Here is a 25,463-nt window from a genome sequence, read left to right as displayed (position 1 = left end):
GTGCTTAACAAGTCACTCATTCTGTGTGCAATAATAGTTTAACATGATTTTTAAATGACTACCTTATCTCTGTACACCACATATACAATTATCTGTAAGGTCCCTCAGTCGAATAGTGAATTTCAAACACAGATTCAACCACATAGACCAGAGAGGTTTTCCAATGCCTCGCAAAAAGAAGGGTACCTATTGGTAGATGGGTAAACATTTAAAAAGCAGACATTGCATATCCCTTTGAGCATGTTGAAGTTCTTAATTACACTTTGGATGGTGTTTCAATACACCCAGTCACAACAAATATACAGTACAGGCGTCCTTCCTAACTCAGTTGCCGGAGAGGAAGGAAACCGCTCAGGGATTTCACCATGAGGTCAATTATGACTTTAAAACAGTTACAGGGTTTAATGGATGTGATAGGAGAAAACTGAGGATGGATCAACAGCATTGTAGTTACTGCACAATACTAACCTAAATGACAGAGTGAAAAGAAGAAAACCTGTACAGAAGAAAAATATTCCAAAACATCCTGTTTGCAATAAGGAACTCAAGTAAAACTGCAAAACATTAATGTCCTGAAGATATAGCGTTATGTTTGAGGTCAAATCCAACACAACACATTACTGAGTACCACTCTTCATACTTTCAACCATGGTGGTGGCTCCATCATGTTATGGGTATGCTTGTCACCGGCAAGGACTAAACACAAGGCAAAATATACACTGAACTTGCTTACCAAGATGACATTGAATGTTCCTGAGTGGCCTAGACTTCAAAAATGGCAAGACTTCAAAAAAGCTGTCAAGCAATGATAAACAACCAATTTGACTGAGCAATAATTGAAGAATAATAATGTGCAAATATTGTACAATTCAGGTGTGCAAAGCTCTTAGAGACTTACCCAGAAAGACTCACAGCTGTAATCACTGCCAAAGGTGATTCTAACTCTACTCCGGGGTCTGAATACTTGAGATATTGTAAATTATATATTTCTGTATTTCATTTTCAATACATTTGCTACCATTTCTAAAAACCTGTTTTCACATTACCATTATGGGGTATATTGTGTGTAGATGGTTGAGAATTTTTATTTTATACATTTTGAATTCAGGCCGTAACACAACAAAATGTGGAATAAGTCAAGAGGTATGAATACTTTCTGAAGGCACTGCATATTTTTTGTACACATGACCACCTGCTCTTCTAATACCTGTGTGTGTGTGTGTGTGTGTGTGTGTGTGTGTGTGTGTGTGTGTGTGTGTGTGTGTGTGTGTGTGTGTGTGTGTGTGTGTGTGTGTGTGTGTGTGTGTGTGTGTGTGTGTGTGTGTGTGTGTATTTGTGCTCTCCTATAGCTGCGACAGTGTAAGGCTGAGCTGGATACGTATCTTCCTGCGCCAATGGACTGTGTCGGGGCGTGGCTTCACCGTATGGAGGCAGTACTATCTGAAGAGGGAGGAAATGCTCAGGACCACGCCTGTGCTGCCAAAGAAGCAAGAGTCAAACAGGAGAAACTTAAGGTGTCTTTCCTTTTCCTTCTCTCTCATAGAGATCTCAGAGAGATAGATAGAGGTCTTTCTACAAAGCTTGTTTCAGCAATGGCAGCGCAATTGGAGGCTTTCACCATTTTAATGTAGCCAACTGGGTGGGACTTCCTATGGGTTAAGGGAGTGATCCCAGAATTCTGTCCAGGTCAGCAGGAGGGATCAGCCAATAAATGATACTCCTGAGCAAACATTCTAGCACAGTAGGTGGCAGTAAATCATCAATTGTAGCTTTGTCTGTTCAGACTATTCACACTCCAGCACAACGGTATGCAGCTTTTCAGGTAGTTTACAAACTGCCAAGAAAGTATAGAAGTTGGAGAAGAAGGAATTTACCTCTTTCAAATGGAGATAGGGTAGCAGCCCTCAATGGCACTCCCCACGCTGTCACAGAAGTGATAATGGCAAAGATGGGCTCTCTTTGCTCTATCTCTTCAATACTGTCTAAAGACTGTTGTTCCCGGTAAATTAAACTATACTTGTTTGAAATTGACTACATTGACTACATTGAAGATCAGGGCAGCATCTAAGACGCTTGATACATACAGCCCCTGCATGTAAATTTGTATAATTTTACGAACATGCATTCTCCCCCAGAATTCAATGGTTGAGTTGAGCAGCCACCTCAACATCCTTCACACGTTCTGCAACCAGGCTGAGACCGGTGCTGTACTCGTGCCTGTGGAGAAGTTAGACGAAATCAAGAGACGGTGGGTATAGCAACGGGCACAACTTCCCTTGGAACGTAGGTCACTTCCTGTCTGAAACAACCTGACTGGCCCAGATGGAAAAGTTGTATGATAGCCAATAAAAATACTAAGTCAGTTGGTATGATGAAGAAAATATCCCTAGTTTTGGGACCTGTAAAATAGCAGATAGACTTCCCTCAAAACTAGATGCATCTTTTTTATAGAATACGACACCTTTTTAGTGAGCTGACAGTAGTTTGTAAACGAACATATTGAATACAGAGTGCAGGGTTGATTGAAGTTATTTACAATGAAGGGCAGTGTGGCCTGGGTGGTCTAGAGCAGGGGTTTCCAACCATGGGGGTGCGGGACCTTCCTTGATTTGATGGCTTTTTTATAGAAACATGGAAGAGGAAGACACGACTCTGATGCACATGGAAATATACAGTGCCTTCGGAAAGTATTCTGACCCCTTGACTTTTTCCCACATTTTGTTACGTTACAGCTTAATCTAAAATGGATTAAAACAAAAGCAAATCCTCCGCAATCTACACACAATACCCCATAATGACAAAGCGAAAACAGGTTTTTAGAAATGTTTTATTAACATAAGTATTCAGACCCTTTCCTATGAGACTCGAAGTTGAGCACAGGTGCATCCTGTTTTCATTGATCATCCTTCAGATGTTTCTACAACTTGATTGGAGTCCACCTGTGGTAAATTCAATTGATTGGACATAATTTGGAAAGGCACACACATGTCTATATAAGGTCCCACATTTGACAGTGCATGTCAGAGCAAAAACCATGCCAAGAGGTCGAAAGCAATTGTCCGTAGAGCTCGAGACAGGATTGTGTCGAGCCACAGATCTGGGAAAGGGTACCAAAACATGTTTGCATTGAAGGTCCCCAAGAACACAGTGGCCTCCATCATTCTTAAATGGAAGAAGTTTGGAACCACCTAGACTCTTCTAGAGCTGGCCGCCCGGTCAAACTGAACAATCGGGGGAGAAAGGCCTTTATCAGGGAGGTGACCAAGAACCCAAATGGTCACTCTGACAGAGCTCCAGAGCTCCTCTGTGGAGATGGGAGAACCTTCCAGAAGGACAACCATCTCTGCAGCACTCCACCAATCAGACCTTTATGGTAGAGTGGCCAGACGGAAGCCACTCCTCAGTAAAAGGCACATGACAGCCCACTTGGGGTTTGCCAAAAGCCACCTAAAGACTCTCAGACCATGAGAAACAAGATTCTCTGGTCTGATGAAACCAAGATTGAATTCTTTGGCATGAATGCCAAGTGTCATGTCTGGAGGTAACCTGGCACCATCCCTATGGTGAAGCATGGTGGTGGCAGCATCATGCTGTGGGGATGTTTTTCATTTGCAGGGACTGAGAGACTAGTCAGGATCGAGGGAAAGATGAACGAAGCAAAGTACAGAGAGATCCTTGATGAAAACCTGCTCCAGAGCGCTCAGTACCTCAGACTGGGGCAAAGGTTCACCTTCCAACAGGACAATGACCCTAAGCACACAGTCAAGACAACGCAGTAATGTCTTTTAATGGCCCAGCCTGAACCCGATCTATCATCTCTGGAGAAACCTGAAAATAGCTGTGCAGCAACGCTCCCCATCCAACCTGACAGAGCTCAAGAGGATCTGAAGAGAAGAATGGGAGAAACTCCCCAAATACTGGTGTGCCAAGCTTGTAGCCTCATACCTAAGAAGACTCAAGGCTGTAATCGCTGCCAAAGGTGCTTCAACAAAGTACTGAGTAAGTTACTTATGTAAATGTGATATATATATATTTTTTTAGCAAACATTTCTAAAAACTTGTTTTTGCTTTGTCATTATGGAGTATTATGTTTAGATTGATGAGGGAAATAAACTATTTAATCAATTTTAAAATAAGGCTGTACCCTAACAAAATGTGGAAACAGTCAAAGAGTCTGAATACTTTCCGAAAGCACTGTATTTGGTTTGGCTCTATGACATTCAGCAACTGAGCTACAACCTTCTAAAGTCAAGCAGTCAAAGAAATTGGACTAATACAATGTGTGAATATGTATCATTCAGTTGAAAGCTTACATAAATGATCATCATTAAATAGCCTAGCTAAAAGATGTCGAGTCTTGTTTAACTATGTAGAATTGCAGGGGGTGGCGTGATATTTTTGACGTGGAAAAGGGGACCCTGGGGAAAAAAGTTGGGAATGCCTGGTCCAGAGGTTAGTTCCACCTCAGCAAACACATGTACTGTAGGTACACGTCTCTCCCACTGCCTGTTTAACACGGTCTTTTCTGTCCCCTCTACTGACGGTCCTATTAATGAAAACATCAAATACAAAATGAGTGGGTGGAAAAAATAGGCAATTCACTAAATTATGTGGCATTTCCATTTCATTTCCCAAACCTGCAATGTTGTTGTATGTTGCAATAAACTCACAGGTAATGAACTGTATCACTCTGCACCATGTCATTCCTGACCCCTGGGTCGTGGGCACACAACAGAAACATTTAAAATGTTTTGCAACAAAAATGAGCATTTCCTGTTGGATAAGTCCAGGTTGTCCCTCCCTGTTTCTGTCTTTTCCCTTATGTTTGTTGCCTACTGAACACAACCCTGTCTTTCTTACCACAGTTTCACCAACGCCCGTGTCACGGCTAAGTACCACGGGATCAAACTGGAATACCGGGAGCACCGGCACACTGTCCAGGATCTACTGGCTCAAATTGGTGCCAAGTTACGCTCCTGGAAAGGGCCCTACAGCTCCCAGGATGCAGTGCGTCTGCTCCTACAGGACTGGCATGTGAGTTGGCTGGGCCTCTGTCCAAAAATGTGCTCAATACTCTGCCCCTGGCTGGGCATCATGGCACTGCAGTGAGGGGTAGTGGATTCACTGTTTGTGATCGATGTGCATGTATCGATGTGCATGTTCAAGATCAGTGATTCTGATCTACAAGTCACTTTATATCCCAAGTTACTACTCATTATGTGATCAAGATTAGCAATTGTCTTACATCAGATACCAGTGTGGTCCCACTCGGCGAACACTCCAGATAAACATCCAGTTTCAGTTTGTCAAACTATCCACATTGATACAACACAATTACTTTGATGAAGTTGAAACAAGGAATCGTATGTTGACAAGGAAACCCATTTTTACTCAATGGTTTTGTATGAATCATATTATTTTCTCAGGACACAGTGGATCGCCAATGCCTAGTTTCTCATCTGATGGATGCCCTCCAAAAATTGAAACAGACAGCCAGCACTTACACAAGCAAGGCAGCTCTGGGTAAGGCGTGTGTGTGTGCTAAAGAAAATACTGTTATTTGTGTACATGTGTGTGAGTGACTGTGTGAGAATAAACGTGTCTGTACGAGAGAAATAGCCTTATGAGTTTTCAGTGTGTACGATGGAATTCATCGCTACATTGCGTAACGGTTTGTACTGAACACCACTCACCGTTCTTCAACAGTCATCGAAGTGTGTTTTCTCCTGTATGGTGTGTGTAGCGGGCTGTGACCTGATCAATATGGGTGTGACCAATCGAAATCGCAAAACTCATGCAGCACACTGTACACAATCTCCCTTTGGACCACCATAATCACAACATTCTTCAAATGGTTGTTCAGAGCAGCATTGTTGCTATTGAATTAAACGATGCACATCGTTGTGTCCTGCTGAGCGAGGCCTACAGTAGGATTCTAGCCTCCAATGACACAACCCCGATAAACCTTGACCCTAAACCTTTTGCATTCCACACCCCAGGTGAGGATGCCCAGCTTGTCAGTAGGCAGGTGAAGGAGGCAGAGAGTGACACGGCCACGAGCACAGAGGAAGTGGCGGCAGTGAAAGGCACCATAGAACGTGTGTTGAGTACCTGGGAGGCCTACCGCAAGAATCTTCCCCCCCTACAGACGTGGCTGGCTCAGGAGTCACAGTCACCTATACAGTCCTCTGGGACAGAGGTACAGGTACCACTCTAGTTGGCCCCCATACCCTACATCAGGGGAAGGAAACTCAGGTCCCTGAAGAGCTGCAGTGTGTGCAAGCTTTTGTTTTAGCCCAGCTCTAACACACCAGAGTCATGTTCAGTTGTGATCACCAGGAAAACAAAGGTTTCAAATTTGGGCAAGTTTTAGGGGAGACCTGGAACCAAAGTAACAGTTTTGGGCCTTTGCTTAGTATAAACATAATATTTGAGGTAGATTAATAATATTTTATACAAACATACATATCTTAGCTACCATTACACACTAACAAAGTTTCTAGTACATTCCAGCTGTTTACAATTCAACCGAAAGTGGTGGAAGTGAAATGTTCACAGAGTTAATTGTTACAGGCTGCGGGGTTATTGTTACACTGTCTTCAATGGTAAAAAAATTAGGAGTAATTGAAAAATGTTCTGATTTGAAACTGATATTTGGATGAAAATACACTGAATTGACAAACTTGTTTTATTTGATCTTTTAGGCATGCCATACTGACCAAAAACAGAATAGCCAAAATTAATAATTTTATATAAGCTACTTTTAGCATAAATAAATATCATTTGGACATCTTTATATTTTTCTATGGTATCATCTTAGTTGTTGTCACGTCAGTTTAAAGGGATCGGGAGACAGGCGCAGGAATGCGTAAGGGTTTTTTAATACCCAAATTACAGTGTGCCGTGTAAAGACACGGGGACGAAGACCAAACAAACACGTATACAAAATACAGGGTTGAAACCCAAACAAAAGAGCAAGGAGTACCTTGAATAAATAACACAAGCGCACAATGATACCACACGGGAGGAGACCCGTAATCATCTGCGCAATACACGCAGCACGAAAGCCAAAACAACACAGCACAGGTACTCACACAACCAACAGACATTGTAACAATAATCGACCAGACAAAGGTGAACAAAGGACACACTTATAAAATGACTAATCAATGGGAATATGGACCAGGTGTGCGTAATGCCGGTTCAGGAGGGATCCGTGACAGTTGTACTGGCAAACGTGATGTAAAGAAGTGACATTTTATATCATTATGTGAATGTGTCTAAATACCATAACATGGCATTGAATTTTAGGACTGTGGTTAATTGTAACAAATGTTGCAAATGTTACAATTAACCCCCATTACAAATCTGAGCCTAATCTGAGTCTTGTGAGAAAATACAACAATAATTATTGTCATCAATTATATCAATCAAAATACCTCTTACTGATAAAAATGACATATGATTAGATACATGGAGACTGTTCCACAAGTCAATAATTAAGAGAGACCGCAAGAATATTTAGAATTAATAAAACAATACAACAAAATAATTTATGGATTTCAGCAAAACTTCCTGGGCATGTAAATACACTAACCAAACATTAGCACATGGAATAACAGCTTTCTAAGTTATTTCTAATTTGAGTTATGGAGTTGTTACTTTGTGCCGCGTGTTACTTTGTCTCCCCTACCTCCTCATTTAAAAATAGTTTTCCTCTTTCTTGTCTACATGACACAGGACAGATTCAACTAATCATGGGGCTGATGATTAGTTGATGAGTTGAATCAGATGTGTTAGTACTGGGATAGAAAGCCTTGAGAGCTAACATCTTGTTTGATCAGTATTTAATGTAGATTTCTGGTAAAAGGAATTTTCAGTTTGCAAATTTATTGCAAGTAGTCTATATATTGAAAATATAATACTTTCTTATAGCAAATACAACATATTAATCTCGTGTGAAATGTTCTGTTGGAAACCTTGACCCTACAGTCTCTCCAACCCTTTAGGGGACATCCCAGCAGGTGTCCCAGTGGAGCACCCTGCAGGCCTACCTGAACGAGGTGGGTAACTTCCTCATCGAGGTCACAGACCCATCTACCAGCAAAGCTCTGGTAGCCGAACTTAGTAAGCTGAACATGCAGTGGGCCGCCTACATGAAGAGGACTATGTTTGTGAGTGCAATTGTCCGCTATACAAACCTTTCTGATCTTTTCACCATCCATTTGTTGGTTGTTATTTGTGTATGTAAGTGGAAGTTGTTCAACGTAACCTTGCCTGAGACCGGAGTTGTATTACATTAAAGGTTTTAGAAGGTTTTGCATCGGAACACGAAAATAAGCATTTCTTATTGGTCAAGTCCAGGGTAGTCCCTCCCTGTTTCAGTTTTCTTTCTTCAGGCCTAATGAATATGACCCTGAGGACTAGCTCCCAGAAATGATGGCCAGGCTTTAGCACAGCGACCTAATGATGTGTGTGGTCTGAATCCTCTTGTGTTAACTAGGAGGTATCGAACCAGCTCAGTGCTGGTCCTCTGAGCATCCAGGCGGTACAGGCTCTGGCCCAAGAGGCAGGCTGGGTGCTGAGGGAGCGCCTAGAGGTGGAGTCTGTCCCACTGAAAGCCTACAAGAAGAGGGTGCAGGTACACTACTCTCCTGGGTGAAATTTCCCCTAGATACAGATCTAGGATCAGCTTCCCTTCCCCCAATCCTAATCTTAACCGTTAGTGGGGAAAATGCTGACCCAAGATCAGCATCAAAGGGCAACTTCACCCTACACTGGTATGCAACATTTGACATATTAGTCATTTAGCAGACACGCTCATCCAGAGTGTCTTACAGTTAGCGTATTCATGTTAAGATAGCTAGGTGGGACAACCACATATCACAGGCATACAAAGTACATTTATCCTCAATAAAGTAGAGTCAGTGTCAGTGGACTCAGTGCTAGAAGGGGGGGGGGTCAAGTGCTGATTCATTTTTATAATTTTTTTAAATTGGGGGGTGGGCGGTGAGGAGGAGAGTTGGTAAGAAATGAATCGAAGGCAGACGTTGGGAGGTTGAAGTCGGCAAGTACAAAGAGCAGTGAGCCATCGTCGGGATACGAGATTATCAAGGTGTCAAGCTCATTGAGGAACTCTCCAAGGGTCCCTGGTGGGCGATAGATGACAATAATGTTAAGCTTGAGTGGACAAGTGACAGTGACAGCATGGAATTCAAATGAGGAGGTGGACAGGTGAGAGAGGGAGAAAAGAGAAAATCTCCACTTGAAATGAGTAGACCTGTGCCGAGCAGCTGGAGTAGCAGTGTTCTCAGGGGTGATCCATATCTCCGTCAGGGCCAAAAAGTCAAGGGACTAAGAACTCTACGTTCTTGACCGCAGATCGGCAGTTCCAAACGCTGCGAGAGACCCGGAATTCCACTTGAGTTATGTGTGCAGTGTACACTAAACTAGAAGGGTTGCAGCCAAGGGGTGGGGAGCGTCTGTAAAGCCTACAGGGAGAGAAGCGAACAGGTATAGAAAACACACACATAAACAAAAAAAGAAACGTCCCTTTTTCAGGACCCTGTCTTTCAAAGATAATTCGTAAAAATCCAAATAACTTCACAGATCTTCATTGTAAAGGGTTTAAACACTGTTTCCCATGCTTGTTCAATGAACCATAAACAATTAATGAACATGCACCTGTGGAACGGTCGTTAAGACACTAACAGCTTATAGATGGTAGACAATTAAGGTCACAGTTATGAAAACTTAGGACACTAAATAGGCCTTTCTACTGACTCTGAAAAACACCAAAAGAAAGATGCCCAGGGTCCCTGCTCATCTGCGTGAACGTGCCTTAGGTATGCTGCAAGGAGGCATGAGGACTGCAGATAAATTGAGGCATGAGGACTGCAATAAATTGCAATGTCCGTACTGTGGGACGCCTTAGACAGCGCTACAGGGAGACAGGACGGACAGCTGATCATCCTCGCAATGGCAGACCACGTGTAACAACACCTGCACAGGATCAGTACATCCGAACATCACACCTGCGGGACAGGTACAGGATGGCAACAACAACTGCCCGAGTTACACCAGGAATGCACAATCCCTCCATCGGTGCTCAGACTGTCCGCAATAGGCTGAGAAAGGCTGGACTGAGGGCTTGTAGGCCTGTTGTAAGGCAGGTCCTCACCAGATATCACCGGCAACAACGTCGCCTATGGGCACAAACCAACCGTCGCTGGACCAGACAGGACTGGCAAAAAGTGCTCTTCACTGACGAGTCGCGGTTTTGTCTCACCAGGGGTGATGGTCGGATCCACGTTTATCATCAAAGGAATGAGCGTTACACCGAGGCCTGTACTCTGGAGTGGGATTGATTTGGAGGTGGAGGGTCCGTCATGGTCTGGGGCGGTGTGTCACAGCATCATCGGACTGAGCTTGTTGTCATTGCAGGCAATCTCAACGCTGTGCGTTACAGGGAATACCTCCTCTCTCATGTGGTACCCTTCCTGCAGGCTCATCCTGACATGACCCTCCAGCATAACAATGCCACCAGCCATACTGCTTGTTCTGTGCATGATTTCCTGGAATGTCAGTGTTCTGCCATGGCCAGCGAAGAGCCTGGATCTCAATCCCATTGAGCACGTCTGGGACCTGTTGGATCGGAGGGTGAGGGCTAGGGGAACTTACAGGTGCCTTGGTGGAAGAGTGGGGTAACATCTCATAGCAAGACTGGTAAATCTGGTGCAGTCCATGAGGAGGAGATGCACTGCAGTACTTAATGCAGCTGGTGGCCACACCAGATACTGACTGTTACTTTTGATTTTGACACCCCCCCTTTGTTCAGGGACACATTATTCAATTTCTGTTAGTCACGTGTGTGGAACTTGTTCCGTTTATGTCTCAGTTGTTGAATCTTGTTATGTTCATACAAATATTTACACATGTTAAGTTTGCTGAAAATAAACGCAGTTGACTGTGAGAGGACATTTCTTTTTTTGCTGAGTTTAGTTGCCATAACTACAAAAACAGCAAAAATGTGATCATCTGAAAATAACTAGGTAAGATTCTCAAGTGAGAGAGTGGTGTGGAGACTTCCTTTCTTTCCTTCTTTGAATAACTCCACAGAACACCTCGGCAGACAACTACAATGAGACTTTCTCAATTTGTCATTCCTTCATTCCTCGTGTTCTCTCTCATTGCCTTTTCAAAAACCATTGGAAAAGAAGGTCTGACGTGAGGGATCTGGAGTCCTCTCCTCCAATTAAAAAGGAGCCATAGAGCCAGACTTACTAATGGGTTTGCACCAGTGGTGTAGTGCTATTTTTGTAGGTGAGAGAGCTCGACATGAATTCGCATTCATTCGCATAAATTCCTAAATCAGAGTTTGTACCGACAGATGTAGCCTATTGAATAGCCTAATATGATAGAATATGTATAAAATGCATCCTCTAATTGCAACCTCTGCCTATGCCTACACATATTGTCTCAAGAACATTTTAGATTTTTAATGCCCTCAAACACCAAGTTAGGCATACTTAATGTCAAAATACGGCAACATCACTGTCAGTCGTGAATGATAATTCATGGGCATATGCATTTAGATCTTTCATGAGCGGATTAGAGTAGATGGTGGTAAGTAACTATTAGCCTTTCTTGTATTGTCAATCAAAGCATATATCCTGCCTAGTGGCGCACTCTGTTGGGTTCTGGCGCATTATATATCTTTTTTTGCTATTCAGCTTCAGATAACCATCTTAAAATCTCTTTAGAAATGTGGAGGTGTTTTTGGTGTAACATTAACTTTATATGCCTACTATGCTATGTAACATAACTTTATATGCCTACTATGCTATGTAACATAACTTTATATGCCTACTATGCTATGTAACATAACTTTATATGCCTACTATGCTATGTAACATAACTTTATATGCCTACTATGCTATGTAACATAACTTTATATGCCTACTATGCTATGTAACACAACTTTATATGCCTACTATGCTATGTAACATAACTTTATATGCCTACTATGCTATGTAACACAACTTTATATGCCTACTATGCTATGTAACATAACTTTATATGCCTACTATGCTATGTAACATAACTTTATATGCCTACTATGCTATGTAACATAACTTTATATGCCTACTATGCTATGTAACATAACTTTATATGCCTACTATGCTATGTAACATAACTTTATATGCCTACTATGCTATGTAACATAACTTTATATGCCTACTATGCTATGTAACATAACTTTATATGCCTACTATGCTATGTAACATAACTTTATATGCCTACTATGCTATGTAACACAACTTTATATGCCTACTATGCTATGTAACACAACTTTATATGCCTACTATGCTATGTAACATAACTTTATATGCCTACTATGCTATGTAACATAACTTTATATGCCTACTATGCTATGTAACACAACTTTATATGCCTACTATGCTATGTAACATAACTTTATATGCCTACTATGCTATGTAACATAACTTTATATGCCTACTATGCTATGCTTTCATATTCGGTTCTGTTATGTAAAATGCAAATGAATCATTATGTGATCTTGCGAGACATTAATTCAGTTTTGATCTAACTTTACTAAACGACTACCACTGTGAGAAGTGATAATCCTCTATGTGTAATGATAATAATAATAAATGATGACTGGACTATTAGGTGTTTGCAACAGATATTGATGAGTGTTATTTTAAGTGATTGGAATGCCCTTCGTGGTGCTTAAAGGATAGCGCCAGGATTGCGCAATGATGTTAAAGAAGTTCAACCAACTTGTGGTGCTGAAGGATAGCTGAAGGATACCTCTGCCATTCAGCCAGTTCAGAAACAAAAATAATTCACAGTGTAGTCTAATAGGCCTACGAATACATGGTATAGCTATTTGTAGGCTATAGCCTAATGTAAATACAAATACACATACTGTTTGCGAGGAGAGCCTTAGTTGAGAGTAGGCATTTCATTGTATTGTGTAGCTTACACTATGCTGTATCATTAATAAACTTTGATTTGATTAGCTTGAACACATGGTTACAATGTAGGCCTACCCTATTAAAGAACAAAATAAAACAGAGGTGAACTATCAATTCATATAATTGATTTGCATAGATTAAACATGCTATCAAATCAATTGACCAAGTACACTCTTAGAAAAAACGGTGCTATATAGAACCTAAAACCTTTTTTTAGCTTTGAAGAACCCTTTTGGGTTCCATGTAAAAGCCTTTCCACAGAGGGTTCTAAATGGAACCCAAAAGAGTTCTACCTGGAACCTAAAAGGGTTTTCTTATGGGGACAACCGAAGCACCCTTTTGGAAGCCCTGTGCGTCTCAACCAATAGCCAATATGGGCTAAATATCCCAAGCAGGGCTACAGCAACTTCCAGAGAGGGTCAGGCTCCTTGGGCTTTGAGTTTGGGTATCCACTGCGCAGTGCAAGAGGGGGTGCGTGGAGTTTTATGAACATCAAGGCAGACACACAGTGAATTTGGATCCTCAATCTCATTGGTGTGATGATAAGGTTCATGTGGCTCAACAGCAGATTTTACTTTCAAAGTTCTGATTGGCCAAAGTGGTGAAGCCTCTGACGGGCCTCCGCAGTGCACACACGTAGCCTATAGTTCTTCATCATTCTCGCCACCACCAGAGAAAAGACAGGGATGAAACCACCATTTACCTACCTCCTAGGCTGCTATATATATTTATTTGGTTTGTCATTCTGATGTTTTACATGGAATTTTAGAGGTATTTATATAGAATTTATCAGAACACATTTTCCAGAAATACCAGCTTCATGTATTCTCAAATTGAAAAAAAGTGAGGGGGCGCCACTCCCCTGCGCTCCGGCAGCACTACAACCCTAGTTTGCACATGGTGCAAAGCACTGTCTTTCACACCCTTATTTTCTTTCCTATTTGTGTCCCCGCAGCTTTTGAGTAAGAAGATAATGGAGGTGGATTTGGGTTCTCTCAGCCCATCCCCAGACTTCCCTGTGGACAAAGTGGAAAAACTCAGACATACACTCCCGGAGGTAGCCCCAATCCCAGTGCCTTTCTGCTGACCTTTCAAACACTGGGACAGTGCTGTGGATGTGAACGATTTTAGACTAGCGGTTTTAAGAAGTTTTTCTAGTGTGCTGGCAGCTGTTATGACAAGAATGTGACTATAAGAAGATTATACAAGAAACAGCATTATGTTTTGATACAAGTGGATATAATTTGTGAACTAGGCTTAAATTCAAATTGAAGTCAGTCAATTCAGGAAGCAAACTGAAATTACAGTCTAATAATTGAAAAAATGGAACCTATTTTCAATTACTTTTCAATAAACTGAAAATGAAAAAAGTATTTACATCAAAAGATTTTAGATTTTAACATTTTAAATTGACTGACTTCAATTCAGATTGAGACCAACTCTAACCCCAACCCTAATCTGCACGTGTGTGTGTGCAGGTTTGGCAAGCGCTGGCCAGAGCGGAAAGGACATGCAGTGATCTGCAGAGGGCCACGTCCATGTTAGAGGGCCGTTTGGCCGAGCTGAGTCACTGGGGGACCGAAGCCCTGGAGGTTCACCAACACCTGGAAGAGAGGAAACCTGGAAGAGAGGCCAAAGTGAGCACCCATAATCTCTTCACTACTATTATCGTTAGCATACACTACTCGGTGCCGTTACACTTCTTGTTTTTACATGTCGCTGCTTAAGTGGACATGTATCACTATTTACAGTATCAATGTCCTTTTGCTGTATTCTAGTACTGGCAGATCATGTATTCTAGTACTGGCAGATCATGTATTCTAGTACTAGCAGATCATGTATTCTAGTACTGGCAGATCATGTATTCTTGTACTGGCAGATCATGCATTCTAGTACTGGCAGATCATGTATTCTAGTAGTTGCAGATCATGCATTCTAGTAGTGGCAGATCATGTATTCTAGTACTGGCAGATCATGTATTCTAGTACTGGCAGATCATGTATTCTAGTACTGGCAGATCATGTATTCTAGTACTGGCAGATCATGCATTCTAGTAGTGGCAGATCATGCATTCTAGTACTGGCAGATCATGCATTCTAGTAGTGGCAGATCATGTATTCTAGTACTGGCAGATCATGTATTCTAGTAGTGGCAGATCATGCATTCTAGTAGTGGCAGATCATGCATTCTAGTACTGGCAGATCATGCATTCTAGTAGTGGCAGATCATGCATTCTAGTACTGGCAGATCATGTATTCTAGTACTGGCAGATCATGTATTCTAGTAGTGGCAGATCATGCATTCTAGTACTGGCAGATCATGTATTCTAGTACTGGCAGATCATGTATTCTAGTAGTGGCAGATCATGCATTCTAGTACTGGCAGATCATGTATTCTAGTACTGGCAGATCATGTATTCTAGTACTGACAGATCATGTATTCTAGTAGTGGCAGATCATGTATTCTAGTACTGGCAGATCATGTATTCTAGTACTGGCAGATCATGTATTCTAGTACTGGCAGATCATGTATTCTAGTACTGGCAGATCATGTATTCTAGTAGTGGCAGATCACGTATTCTAGTAGTGACAGATCACGTATTCTAGTACTGGCAGATCACGCATTCTAGTACTGGCAGATCACGCATTCTAGTACTGGCAGATCACGCATTCTAGTACTGGCAGATCACGCATTCTAGTACTGGCAGATCACGCATTCTAGTACTGGCAGATCACGCATTCTAGTACTGGCAGATCATGTATTCTAGTACTGGCAGATCATGTATTCTAGTACTGGCAGATCATGTATTCTAGTACTGGCGGATCATGTATTCTAGTACTGGCAGATCACGTATTCTAGTAGTGGCAGATCACGCATTCTAGTACTGGCAGATCATGTATTCTAGTAGTGGCAGATCATGTATTCTAGTACTGGCAGATCACGCATTCTAGTACTGGCAGATCACGCATTCTAGTACTGGCAGATCATGTATTCTAGTACTGGCGGATCATGTATTCTAGTAGTGGCAGATCATGTATTCTAGTACTGGCAGATCATGCATTCTAGTACTGGCAGATCATGTATTCTAGTACTGGCGGATCATGTATTCTAGTAGTGGCAGATCATGTATTCTAGTAGTGGCGGATCATGTATTCTAGTAGTGGCAGATCATGTATTCTAATAGTGGCAGATCATGTATTCTAGTACTGGCATATCATGTATTACAGTAGTGACAAATTACATAGGCTACAGGTATTACATTTAGTTCTACCAGCAAACTAAAAACATTCCTAGGACATTAGCTACCATTGCCATTACGTTCTAATAAGACTTTGATTTAACATTTGTGATGAAACATTTTATGTTTGTGCCTTTCTAATAACCAATTTCTGTGTTCATGCAAGTGACTGATTGAACGAATCCTCACTATCAGTATCTGCAATTTGGCAGGACGCCCAGAACCTTGTTTTAGGAACGTTATCTCAGTTTCAAGGTCTCAGCTTGGAGAGAAGAAGCCTTGTGAGGTATTGGTCTGTCAAATGCTTGAACCAGTATTGGTCAGTCACATGCATGAACCAAATGTTGATGATTAATTAATTATGATGAATAATGAATAAGCTAAATCATGCAAATATTACTTGTCTGTGTAAGTATATAAGATAACTAACGGGACTGCCCAGTTAGAGCTCCTGACAGACGTTCACTATGGTGCATCAAGTTAGTTGGAACCTCTCCAGTTAACTGTTAATAAACAATGATTCATTTAGATTGACTTCAAGTGTCTCTGGTGGTATTTTCCACGACATGTGTAGAATTTCTACGACACATTACTTCATAACATTCCAGAAACGTAAAAATAATGTTTTTGCAACATTTTGTTTGTTTCTCTCGTTCCGCGCAGGCACTGATCTCTCGTGGCCTGCAGCTTGAGGGCCAAGTGGTGACAGAGGGGCAGGACCTGCAAGTCCTGGTGAAGAAAGCACAGACGAACTCCCCTATTCAACACCTCAATGCAGCTGCTTTGGAAGACAGAGTCACAGAAGCAGTTGCTCAGGCTCAGGTACTTACAGTAATGGACAACGGATTCACACAGCAGCCATGATTATCCGACATTTCAGGCTAGCTGGGTAGGAAACGGAAGTGCTTCATTTCAGTCTATGGAAAACAGTGTGGGTCGTCATGTTCGACCATTAAACTAGCAGATTATTAATAAATCCAGTTGTCGGCTGTTACATTCCCAAAGACCCAACCCTTAGTTTATGAACATGTTAAGACCTGACTGTAGGCGGATATAGAAATTGAGGAGTGCTCTTTGAAGTTTGTATGTCTCAGTTTCAGAGGTGTTTGATTTGGGTTGTGTGTCTTTCCTTTTCCAGGAAATGGTGGAGATGCTTAGCTCCCTGGGGTCAAGGCGAGCTCGGGTGCCGGCGGGGGATGAGCCACCACCCAAGGTGGTAGTCCGCTGGTACTCACTGCCAGAGACCCAGACGGGTTCATTTGCAGCGGCCACAGCCAAGAGCAAGAGTGACCTGCCATCCCACGCCAAGCTTGTAACTCAGACACCCCCACATCGGCGGCACACAGAGCCCCATAGCCCACTGCAAGGGGATCGTCTATCCCAGGCCATCAGCCAGACAGCCACCACCAAGGCCCTATCACAAAGTCAACCTCACACTCAGGCCCAAACACAGCCTCAGCCGGTGGGCCTCACTCAATCTCAGGTTCTGACTCAAAACAAACCTCAAACGCAGCAAACTCAAACTCCCATTGAACCTCGAGTTCAGCTTCTGGCCCAAATTCAAACATACGCCAAACCCAGTGAAACTCAACCTTTGAACCAAAGCCACGAAGAGCAAGAGCAGCAGCCTGTGGATCAATCTTTGTACCATGTTCCCACGGTGCCCCAAACCCAGTCTGAACCAACTCAAAAACAGATCCACATCCCCAAATTCAGAGTTAAAGGCCAGCTGAGGACCCAGAACCCTCCTCAACAGGGTAGCGACCAAGCCTCTCCACACCCACCGTTCATGGTCCATAGCGAGATCTACTCGAAAGCCAAGGCAATGGCTAGGAGCAGGCTGGAGAAGGCCAAGTTTCGCTTGCAAGAGAACATCCAGGAAGCCATCTTACTCTTCAGTGACCGAGAGATGTCTGACTGGCAAGCCAAGAGAAAAGAGGTATGAAATCAAAGAGTATTTCATCTCACATTTGAGTTTTTTTCCTTGTCAAAGGTTGCCATTTCCATCTCCATTATTATCATGTGTGTAACTTTTTAATATGTCTGAATAAAGTGTCTCTTTATTTAATACCTGTCAAATTTTGTGCAATATAGTAAAAGTTGTCCTTTGTCAGAAGTTGTCGTTTGTAATCTCAGAGTATGGCAACGGTGCAACACCTCATATTTATGGAATTCAATGTCTGTTTGGAGTGTTGGTCAATGGTCAGTGTTGGTCAATGGTCAGTATGTGGTCGTGTTGTCCATGGTCAACATGTCCGTGTGGTGGTAATGATTTTTGTCTGCATGATCTCTCGCCTTCCAGAGGGCCCTGGGTGCTTTGAGGCCCGCCATCCTGGAGGAGTTCCTGGGGGCCGCTGAGGGTTTGGGGGCCCTCTGTTCTGGGGCCCAGCTCCAAGCCGTGAAGCTACTGTCTCTTTCAGTAAGGAGCCAGTGGGAGGTAAGAATGGGAAAAGGAGCTGGTTCAAAGAAGACATCACATTTACATAAAATGTTATATTTTCGTCATTTAGAAGACAGCCTTATCCAGAGTGACTTACAAGAAGGGTCACTATAGAAAATGTTTGTTCACTGTTTGCTGCCTTTGATAAATAAAATGTATTTATTTTTTAAGGAGTGGGGCAGTCCCACCCCTTACATATTTTATTGTTTATTGGATAGGACAGAAAGAGGTATAGACGAAAAATAGGAGAGTTGTGGCTGAAAGAGCAATGGGCTGGATTCAAACCCATGCTGGTAGCAGTACGTGTATTCTAGAGGCAGCAGCCTAGACAGCTAGACCACCCCAGGCCACAATAAATAACCTTTTAATAAAACATAATGGTTAGGGTTGGCAGAAAAGTGATGATTGAACTCATACCTAACAGGGCTTTGAGCTCCATTGGGAAATGTATAGGTTATGTGCAGATCAGTGGATACATTTTTTTGTCAACCTATCCCAATCCAATTGCAGGGAGCTGTATGGTTTCCGTATTAGGATTGCACACACCAGTTGTAGTTGTGTCAGTCTCAAGGAGTCCTAATATGAACACTGTACCAATGCATTGCATGAGCAGCTTATCATTCTATGCTCATTTAATTTGATTTAATGCCTCGTCTTACTAACAGTGGTTTTGTGTCTTGTGACGCCCAGGCTGTGCATTCAGAGATGACTGCCTTTTTGCCACTCTTGTGGTCTGAGATCAACGGGGTGCGGTCCCTTAACCCCACTGTTATGAGATGTGACATATACACTACTAACACTGAGCGAGATGCCACTGACCCTGAACCTGTGTACAGACAACAGGTACCACGAAATCTTTTGAATCAATATTTCACACCATTGTTGCACGGTAACATGATAGCATGAAATGAGGCCTAATTTCCATTAGTGGTGGTTGGGGGAAACATATGCTTTCCATGTGTTTGATACCACTCCGTTCACTCCATTCAAGCCATTATTATGAGCTGTACTCCCCTCACCAGCCACCTGTGATTGCCATGCAATGGAGGCTTTGAAGCAGAAGGGTTGGGAGGAGATGTGTTTTTTTACAGGTTGATCCTGACTGTACATCATTCTCATTTAGTCTAACGGGGTTCTCATTCTCCAAACCACTGTACTTCACTGTACTCCAAACGTGGCTCTGGAGCTTGGTCTACATCAGGGATGGGAAACTTTGATCGGGGTGGGGGCCACAAAAAAGCTGAACTCATCATGAGGGGCCGCAGTTGATTGCAGGTCTGCGTACCCACATGTGCGTACCCGTGTACCAGTAGGATTCATTCTATTTTATTTATATTGTTCTAGGCATGTCTACCCACAGAGGGCAGTGCGACGCTGAGGGGTGCAGAGCGCCTGGAGGCCCTCAGGGAGCTGTGTGAGACCCTGGCCCCGGAAAGTGCCCCCAGTAGAGCTGCAGTCCAGCGAAGGGAGTCAGGGGGAGGGCAAGGGAGCATGCTGCCGCAACTGCAACACGGTGCCACAGGGCCCCCACAGGACAGGTGAAACATAGTGCTACAGTTACAAAGTTTCAATGGTGCTCTACAGAAACAAACTGGCCATTGGGAAGTTTCGGCAAATGCCAGATGGGCTGGTCCATCTTTAGCCCAGTGGTCTGGTATAAATTGGGGGTTTTGCGCAAAATTATCATTATTTGGCTAGTAATTGGGGCCTCAAGGGAAAAAATGGGCCGGTGTACGAGAAATGCCCGGGCCAATTTCTGGTCTGCCCATGGTGATCAACAATTCTAATTGCAAATAGCCTGTAGTGTCTTTAATATCTTAGTAGTAATACAATTATTAAATTCATTTAGATGATTGTTTGATGCGATAAAGTTAAATTATTGATGGGCTAGTTAAACATCAGCCACTTGTTTTGTCTGTAAAACCTCAAAATATTAATGATTTGTATTTATATTTCCTGATGCCAGCCAATTTGATTAGCTAAGTGATTGTCCTGGGTTTACCCCCTGTTGTTGTTCTTGTGTCACTTTAGCAGGGGGTGCGAGCCTGGAGATCACACCCTGCTGAGCGAGACTGGCCAGCAGGCTGGCCCACAAAAGCAAAGCCAGGAGCTCCCACAAAAGCAAGCTGGACACCGCTCTCAGGCTCTGCAAGACCAGAACCAAACCCAACTAAGACAGGACCGCCCACTGCAAGTCCAGGGTCTCCCACTGCAGACCCCGGAACACCCACTCCCAGTCCAAGATCGCCCATTGCATGTCCAGGGCCGCCTACTGCAAGTCCAAGGGGGTCGTTTAATGCATGTGCAGAAAAGCCACCAACAAGGCCCAAATCACACTCAGGTACTGGAAGTGGTAGGATGGTAGGATGCTAGTCTCGGGTATCCTGAATCTGGTGTTTCACTCCTACTAATGGCTGGGAAAGTATATTCTCAGAGAGTGGGCTTGGGCTCAATGAAGGGTGTGGATAGCTGTATATATATATTCTCAGATGGCTCTGGTTACATCTGAACGGCAATTGACATTTCAAGGACTATGCCAACTAGGGAAAACCGACACTATGGCTTCATTCAAAATATTTATGCTGTATCAGAGGATACATTAGTTAGAGGTAAATTAGTTAATAGACCAATAAGAAAGAAAGTTCCACACCTCTCTGCCTATAATGGCTAGATTTCCCTTCCCCACTCAGACCACTCCCAGACAGTCCTTGCAAAATTCTTGCTTGAGAAATTGCTCTTTGCTAAGAAGTCATTTTTGTAAATTTTTGTAAATTTTTTATTGAAAACAATCACAGTAAGGTACTTAATTGTTACCCAGAAATTATTTGATATTAATATATAAATGGATGCATTGGACCTTTAAACTGGCCTTTGTGAAGAGCCATGGTGTAGTGGGTAACAGTCTCTGGCACGTGTCATAATTTACAACTCCCCACCGGAGACTGGGGTTTAGCCCCTGCATTCCCCCTTCCCATTGTTTCTTCTCATCTCAGTTACTTGCAGTCTGAATAAAGTGTTAAAACATCTTCAAAAAAAACTGGCATTTGGTCTTTTCCTAAGAACCTCATACTAGAGGCAGAGTCTTGGTTGTTGCTCCTGCTCCTGGCACCTCTTATGACAGTGGCAGCTGTAGGAGTTAATCCCCAGTAATTGGATAAAGCCGTGCTAGAGGGTGTAGGGTGAAGTTGCCTCTAGATACTGATCCTGTGTCAGTATAGCATTTCCCCCCCCAATGGTTAAGAAAATAATTAAGGGAGGGGAAGCTGATCCTGTATCTGTACCTAGGGGGAAACTTCATGTCGGAGTGTGCTAGAGCCACTGTCCAACTTTACTGCCTCCCCTGACCCCGCTGTTACAGTGCGCTTGTTTGCCTGTCTCCTAGGTGATTGTCAGGGGCGATAGCGTGGAGACCGAGCAGCAGGCACCTGAACGGACAGTCATCCCGGCCACCGACACCACCCCCACACAGGAAGAGGGGTCGTCGACGCAGGAAGTGGTGGAGAGGTAAGGGATCCATCTCTACTGTATGTTGGCTAGTGTAAACATAAGTTAAAGAAAGACAGTCAAGACGCATGCTGATAATTCTCTTCCATTAAAGCCTCTTTTCAATTTGTTCAAGGCAAGCTCAAATCGTTGCATTAGCCTACACAGTTTGTAAGCCTGGATAGGATGAGCTGACAAGAACAATGGTTGGATCATGTGTTGATGCTGAGATATGGATAGAGAAACAGATTAGAATGACTGTAAAAAAAAAAGTTAAATATACACTTTCATATATAGATATAGAAGGCTATAAGAAAGCTATAAACTGTTTATAGACACTGTGCCAACCACTACAACAACAAGTTGCCAGGGCCAATCGACCACATTACCAAACCGTTTCAACCAACGCTCCATTTTAAAACTTGTCGCACTTGTTGACATTTATACTTTGATAGTTTTGTTTAATGCAGGAGAAAGTCGCTAATGTGAGTGATGCTTTATTCTCACCTCTGGTTTTCAGGGACAGTATCCCTGGTTGTTTTGAAAGATGCTCATAGATCAAATGTGTTGTTATTAAATGACTGCACTGAATCAATTGAACAACTTTTTATATTTTACCTATTTTTGCTGGTTGTTTTTAGGTTTTAATTCCTGTTTGCACTGCAACAACAAATGTCACTTTTGTTAAATTAAAAAATAATAATAATAACAAAGTTGAACCTTGGCTATTCAGGTACAGAGCTTCCCGTTCAGCCTTCCATTCACAGCTCCAGAGAAACAGACAGAGTCTGGAGAGAGAGTTTCAGCCCGAGCCAGTCACCACCTCTGCCCTGCACAGCCACATCAAGGAGCTACAGGTAAGGCTCAGCCATAGAATTGTTTATTTCACACATATATAAATACCTGTGCCACAATGATGCATTTTGGCAGTTTACTATGCAGAAACATTGCATAGCTTTGCAGCTTACACAAGACTTAAAAAAAATACATTAAATAGACAAAGAACTACTGGAAGGGACAAAGCCCAGGCTCACACCAATTGGACTGGAACACTCATGGGTGACACGGATAATTTCTATGGTCTCAGCTGCCTTCCTGACAGATTTGTGTTTAGTAGGACACGCTGTTTGAAAATTAGAATATGTTATTGTACACGTTCAGGTAGTACCTCCCCATTTCAGTCCGTTTCAAAACGTGTGTGTGTACATGAAAAAAATGTGTGCGTGTGTTTTAAATGTGTGTGCGTTTCAAAAATATGTGTGTGTGTGTGTGTGTGTGTGTGTGTGTGTGTGTGTGTGTGTGTGTGTGTGTGTGTGTCGGCAGGCTCTTAAGCAGGAGACTGAGGTGCTGTGGTTTGAGTTTGAGCTGCAGTCCTCCCAGGTGTCCCAGCAGCAGAGTGCAGAGGGAGGTGGACTGGAGGGGGACAGTGAAGGGGCCAAGCTTGTTCAGCAGTGGAGAGGCCAGCAGATCTGCCTGCAGACCAGGTCCAGTCCCACTTTCAAGTTAATTTGATTTATTTGGTGTGTCAGGGAAATTGCAAGATTATGTTATAATGCTTGTATTGCATTATAATGGTTGTTTCATTCGACAGAATAGAGTATTCTGTTAACTATTGTGTGTGTGTTCTACTGAGGATGGGCCGCTATGAGATAACACTGACAGAGGAGATTTACAATGTCTTTGGGTGATAAAACCTAAAGAGCATTCCAGAGAACATGAGTTAATGTTTCTGTTCTATACCGTACCAGGAAGAGACAGTTCCAGTTTGGAGTAGGAGGGCCAGACACTGGTCTATACAATGAAAACTGTTGACACAGCAGTTGCTATCTGCTATGTATTATAGATATCTTTCATACAAATATTAACCTTGTGACCATTCTATGTATCTGTTGTTCGTCATGTAGGTTGAAAGGGGTGTATCTTGGCTATAAAAGATCTTTGAACTTTTGTTTTATCACTCTCAACGGTTCATTAGAAATGGTGAATCGTTGAAAGTCATTGCCATTGCAAAGCTGTTATTATTAAAGATTTAGTTTAAGTATAAGTCTGACTGGTGTGATAAGTTTGTCTCTCCTCATTTGATAGTAAAGTAATTAATCACCACAGGGGAGACATATGATAAAAGATTCTAATGAGACTAGGGAAGTCTCCACCCCCCTAAACGGGAACTCTCAGCCAAAGCATGGGCGAAAATGTCCACTCCCCCTTTAGAATTTCAAAAGATGCGAACACATGTAGGGACCAATTGTGTTTAATTTTTTTGGGGTTCAAAGTACCCATTGTTACCACATAATTTCCTTTTAAATACTTGGTAGTTATTCCTGCGTTTGTGTGTTTGTGTGTGCATACATGTGTGTGAAATGAAATGGCTTGTGTTTCTCTCTCAGAATGGCTTCTCTGGACACCACCGTGGAGCTGATGGAATCAGCAGACTCTCAGATATCACTGATCTCAGACCAGCTTGACCGCATCACCAGGCAGCCCATAGCTATCTCAGCCTATGGGCTGACTGATCCCTGGACTGTGGCTGACTTTAAGGTATACTGTACACGTTAGTGTTCACTCATCAGTTGACTTGACTCACAACAGTTGATGAGTTGTATGTATTTTGTTCAACACACACACACACACACACACACACACACACACTAAGCTCATGAGCCGGTAATAAGTAATATTTTTCAATAATCAATGGGTAATTTAATCAAGTTCAAAGAGTGTGTCTTTAAGTGTCTACTGTCTACCTGTCCCCAGGAAATGGACCAGCGGCTCCACGCGGAGCTGAAGTGCGTGTCGGGGCAGACCTCCGGGGGGGAGGCCCTAGACCCCTCTACACCCCCACCCCAGTGCCACCGCCTCCACCAGCTCAGACAGACACTAAAGAGGGTGCGCTCTGCCGCCGGGGCCCTTGATCGCTTTCTAGCCCAGATACGAGAGGCCGACGCTGAGATACAGGCTGCGCTGGTTCCCTTGGACCACTGGCAACATGGAGATGGTGCGACCCGGGCCCGAGGCAGACATTCCGGGCTGCTGTCTATCCGGCAGAGTGTGAGGAAGTACGGAGAAGAAGCCGGGAGCGTGGATGGTCTACTGGAGGCAGCCGGAATGGAGTTGACAATGGAAGGAGCTGCTGTGACTTGTCGTGACACAGTGGCAGCGTTGTCACGGCGACTGGATGAGGCAGACCTCGAGTTGGCCGGAAGCAGAATTGGGAGGGGACAGAAGCAGAAGGAGGAGGAGGAGCTAAGCCTTAAAGGGAGGGGGAAAGGGGAGGGGCCTGACATGCAGAGGAGGGGATTGG

The 25,463-nt window shown here is 43.1% G+C and overlaps 1 protein-coding gene across 1 annotated transcript in view; it reads left to right on the top strand.

Annotated features, from left to right (window-relative positions):
• LOC120023963 (nesprin-2-like) overlaps positions 1-25,463 on the top strand; it is a 192,621-nt gene that overhangs the window by 13,591 nt on the left and 153,567 nt on the right. Inside the window, exons 11-29 of the mRNA XM_038968063.1 lie at positions 1,350-1,514; positions 2,136-2,248; positions 4,866-5,034; positions 5,427-5,523; positions 6,000-6,199; positions 8,010-8,174; positions 8,504-8,641; positions 13,957-14,058; positions 14,480-14,638; positions 16,903-17,061; positions 17,378-18,178; positions 18,542-18,676; positions 20,024-20,217; positions 20,711-21,020; positions 22,062-22,183; positions 22,896-23,019; positions 23,486-23,646; positions 24,550-24,700; positions 24,917-25,404. Of these exons, the coding sequence (XP_038823991.1) occupies positions 1,350-1,514; positions 2,136-2,248; positions 4,866-5,034; positions 5,427-5,523; positions 6,000-6,199; positions 8,010-8,174; positions 8,504-8,641; positions 13,957-14,058; positions 14,480-14,638; positions 16,903-17,061; positions 17,378-18,178; positions 18,542-18,676; positions 20,024-20,217; positions 20,711-21,020; positions 22,062-22,183; positions 22,896-23,019; positions 23,486-23,646; positions 24,550-24,700; positions 24,917-25,404 (3,953 nt within the window). The remainder of the gene's footprint in view (positions 1-1,349; positions 1,515-2,135; positions 2,249-4,865; positions 5,035-5,426; positions 5,524-5,999; positions 6,200-8,009; positions 8,175-8,503; positions 8,642-13,956; positions 14,059-14,479; positions 14,639-16,902; positions 17,062-17,377; positions 18,179-18,541; positions 18,677-20,023; positions 20,218-20,710; positions 21,021-22,061; positions 22,184-22,895; positions 23,020-23,485; positions 23,647-24,549; positions 24,701-24,916; positions 25,405-25,463) is intronic.

The sequence above is a fragment of the Salvelinus namaycush genome, chromosome 29, assembly GCF_016432855.1.
Source record: "Salvelinus namaycush isolate Seneca chromosome 29, SaNama_1.0, whole genome shotgun sequence".
In the NCBI taxonomy this organism is placed as follows: Eukaryota; Metazoa; Chordata; class Actinopteri; order Salmoniformes; family Salmonidae; genus Salvelinus; species Salvelinus namaycush.
The sequence above is the reverse complement of the archived record's forward strand: the minus strand, read 5'-3'. Positions and strand labels throughout refer to the sequence as shown.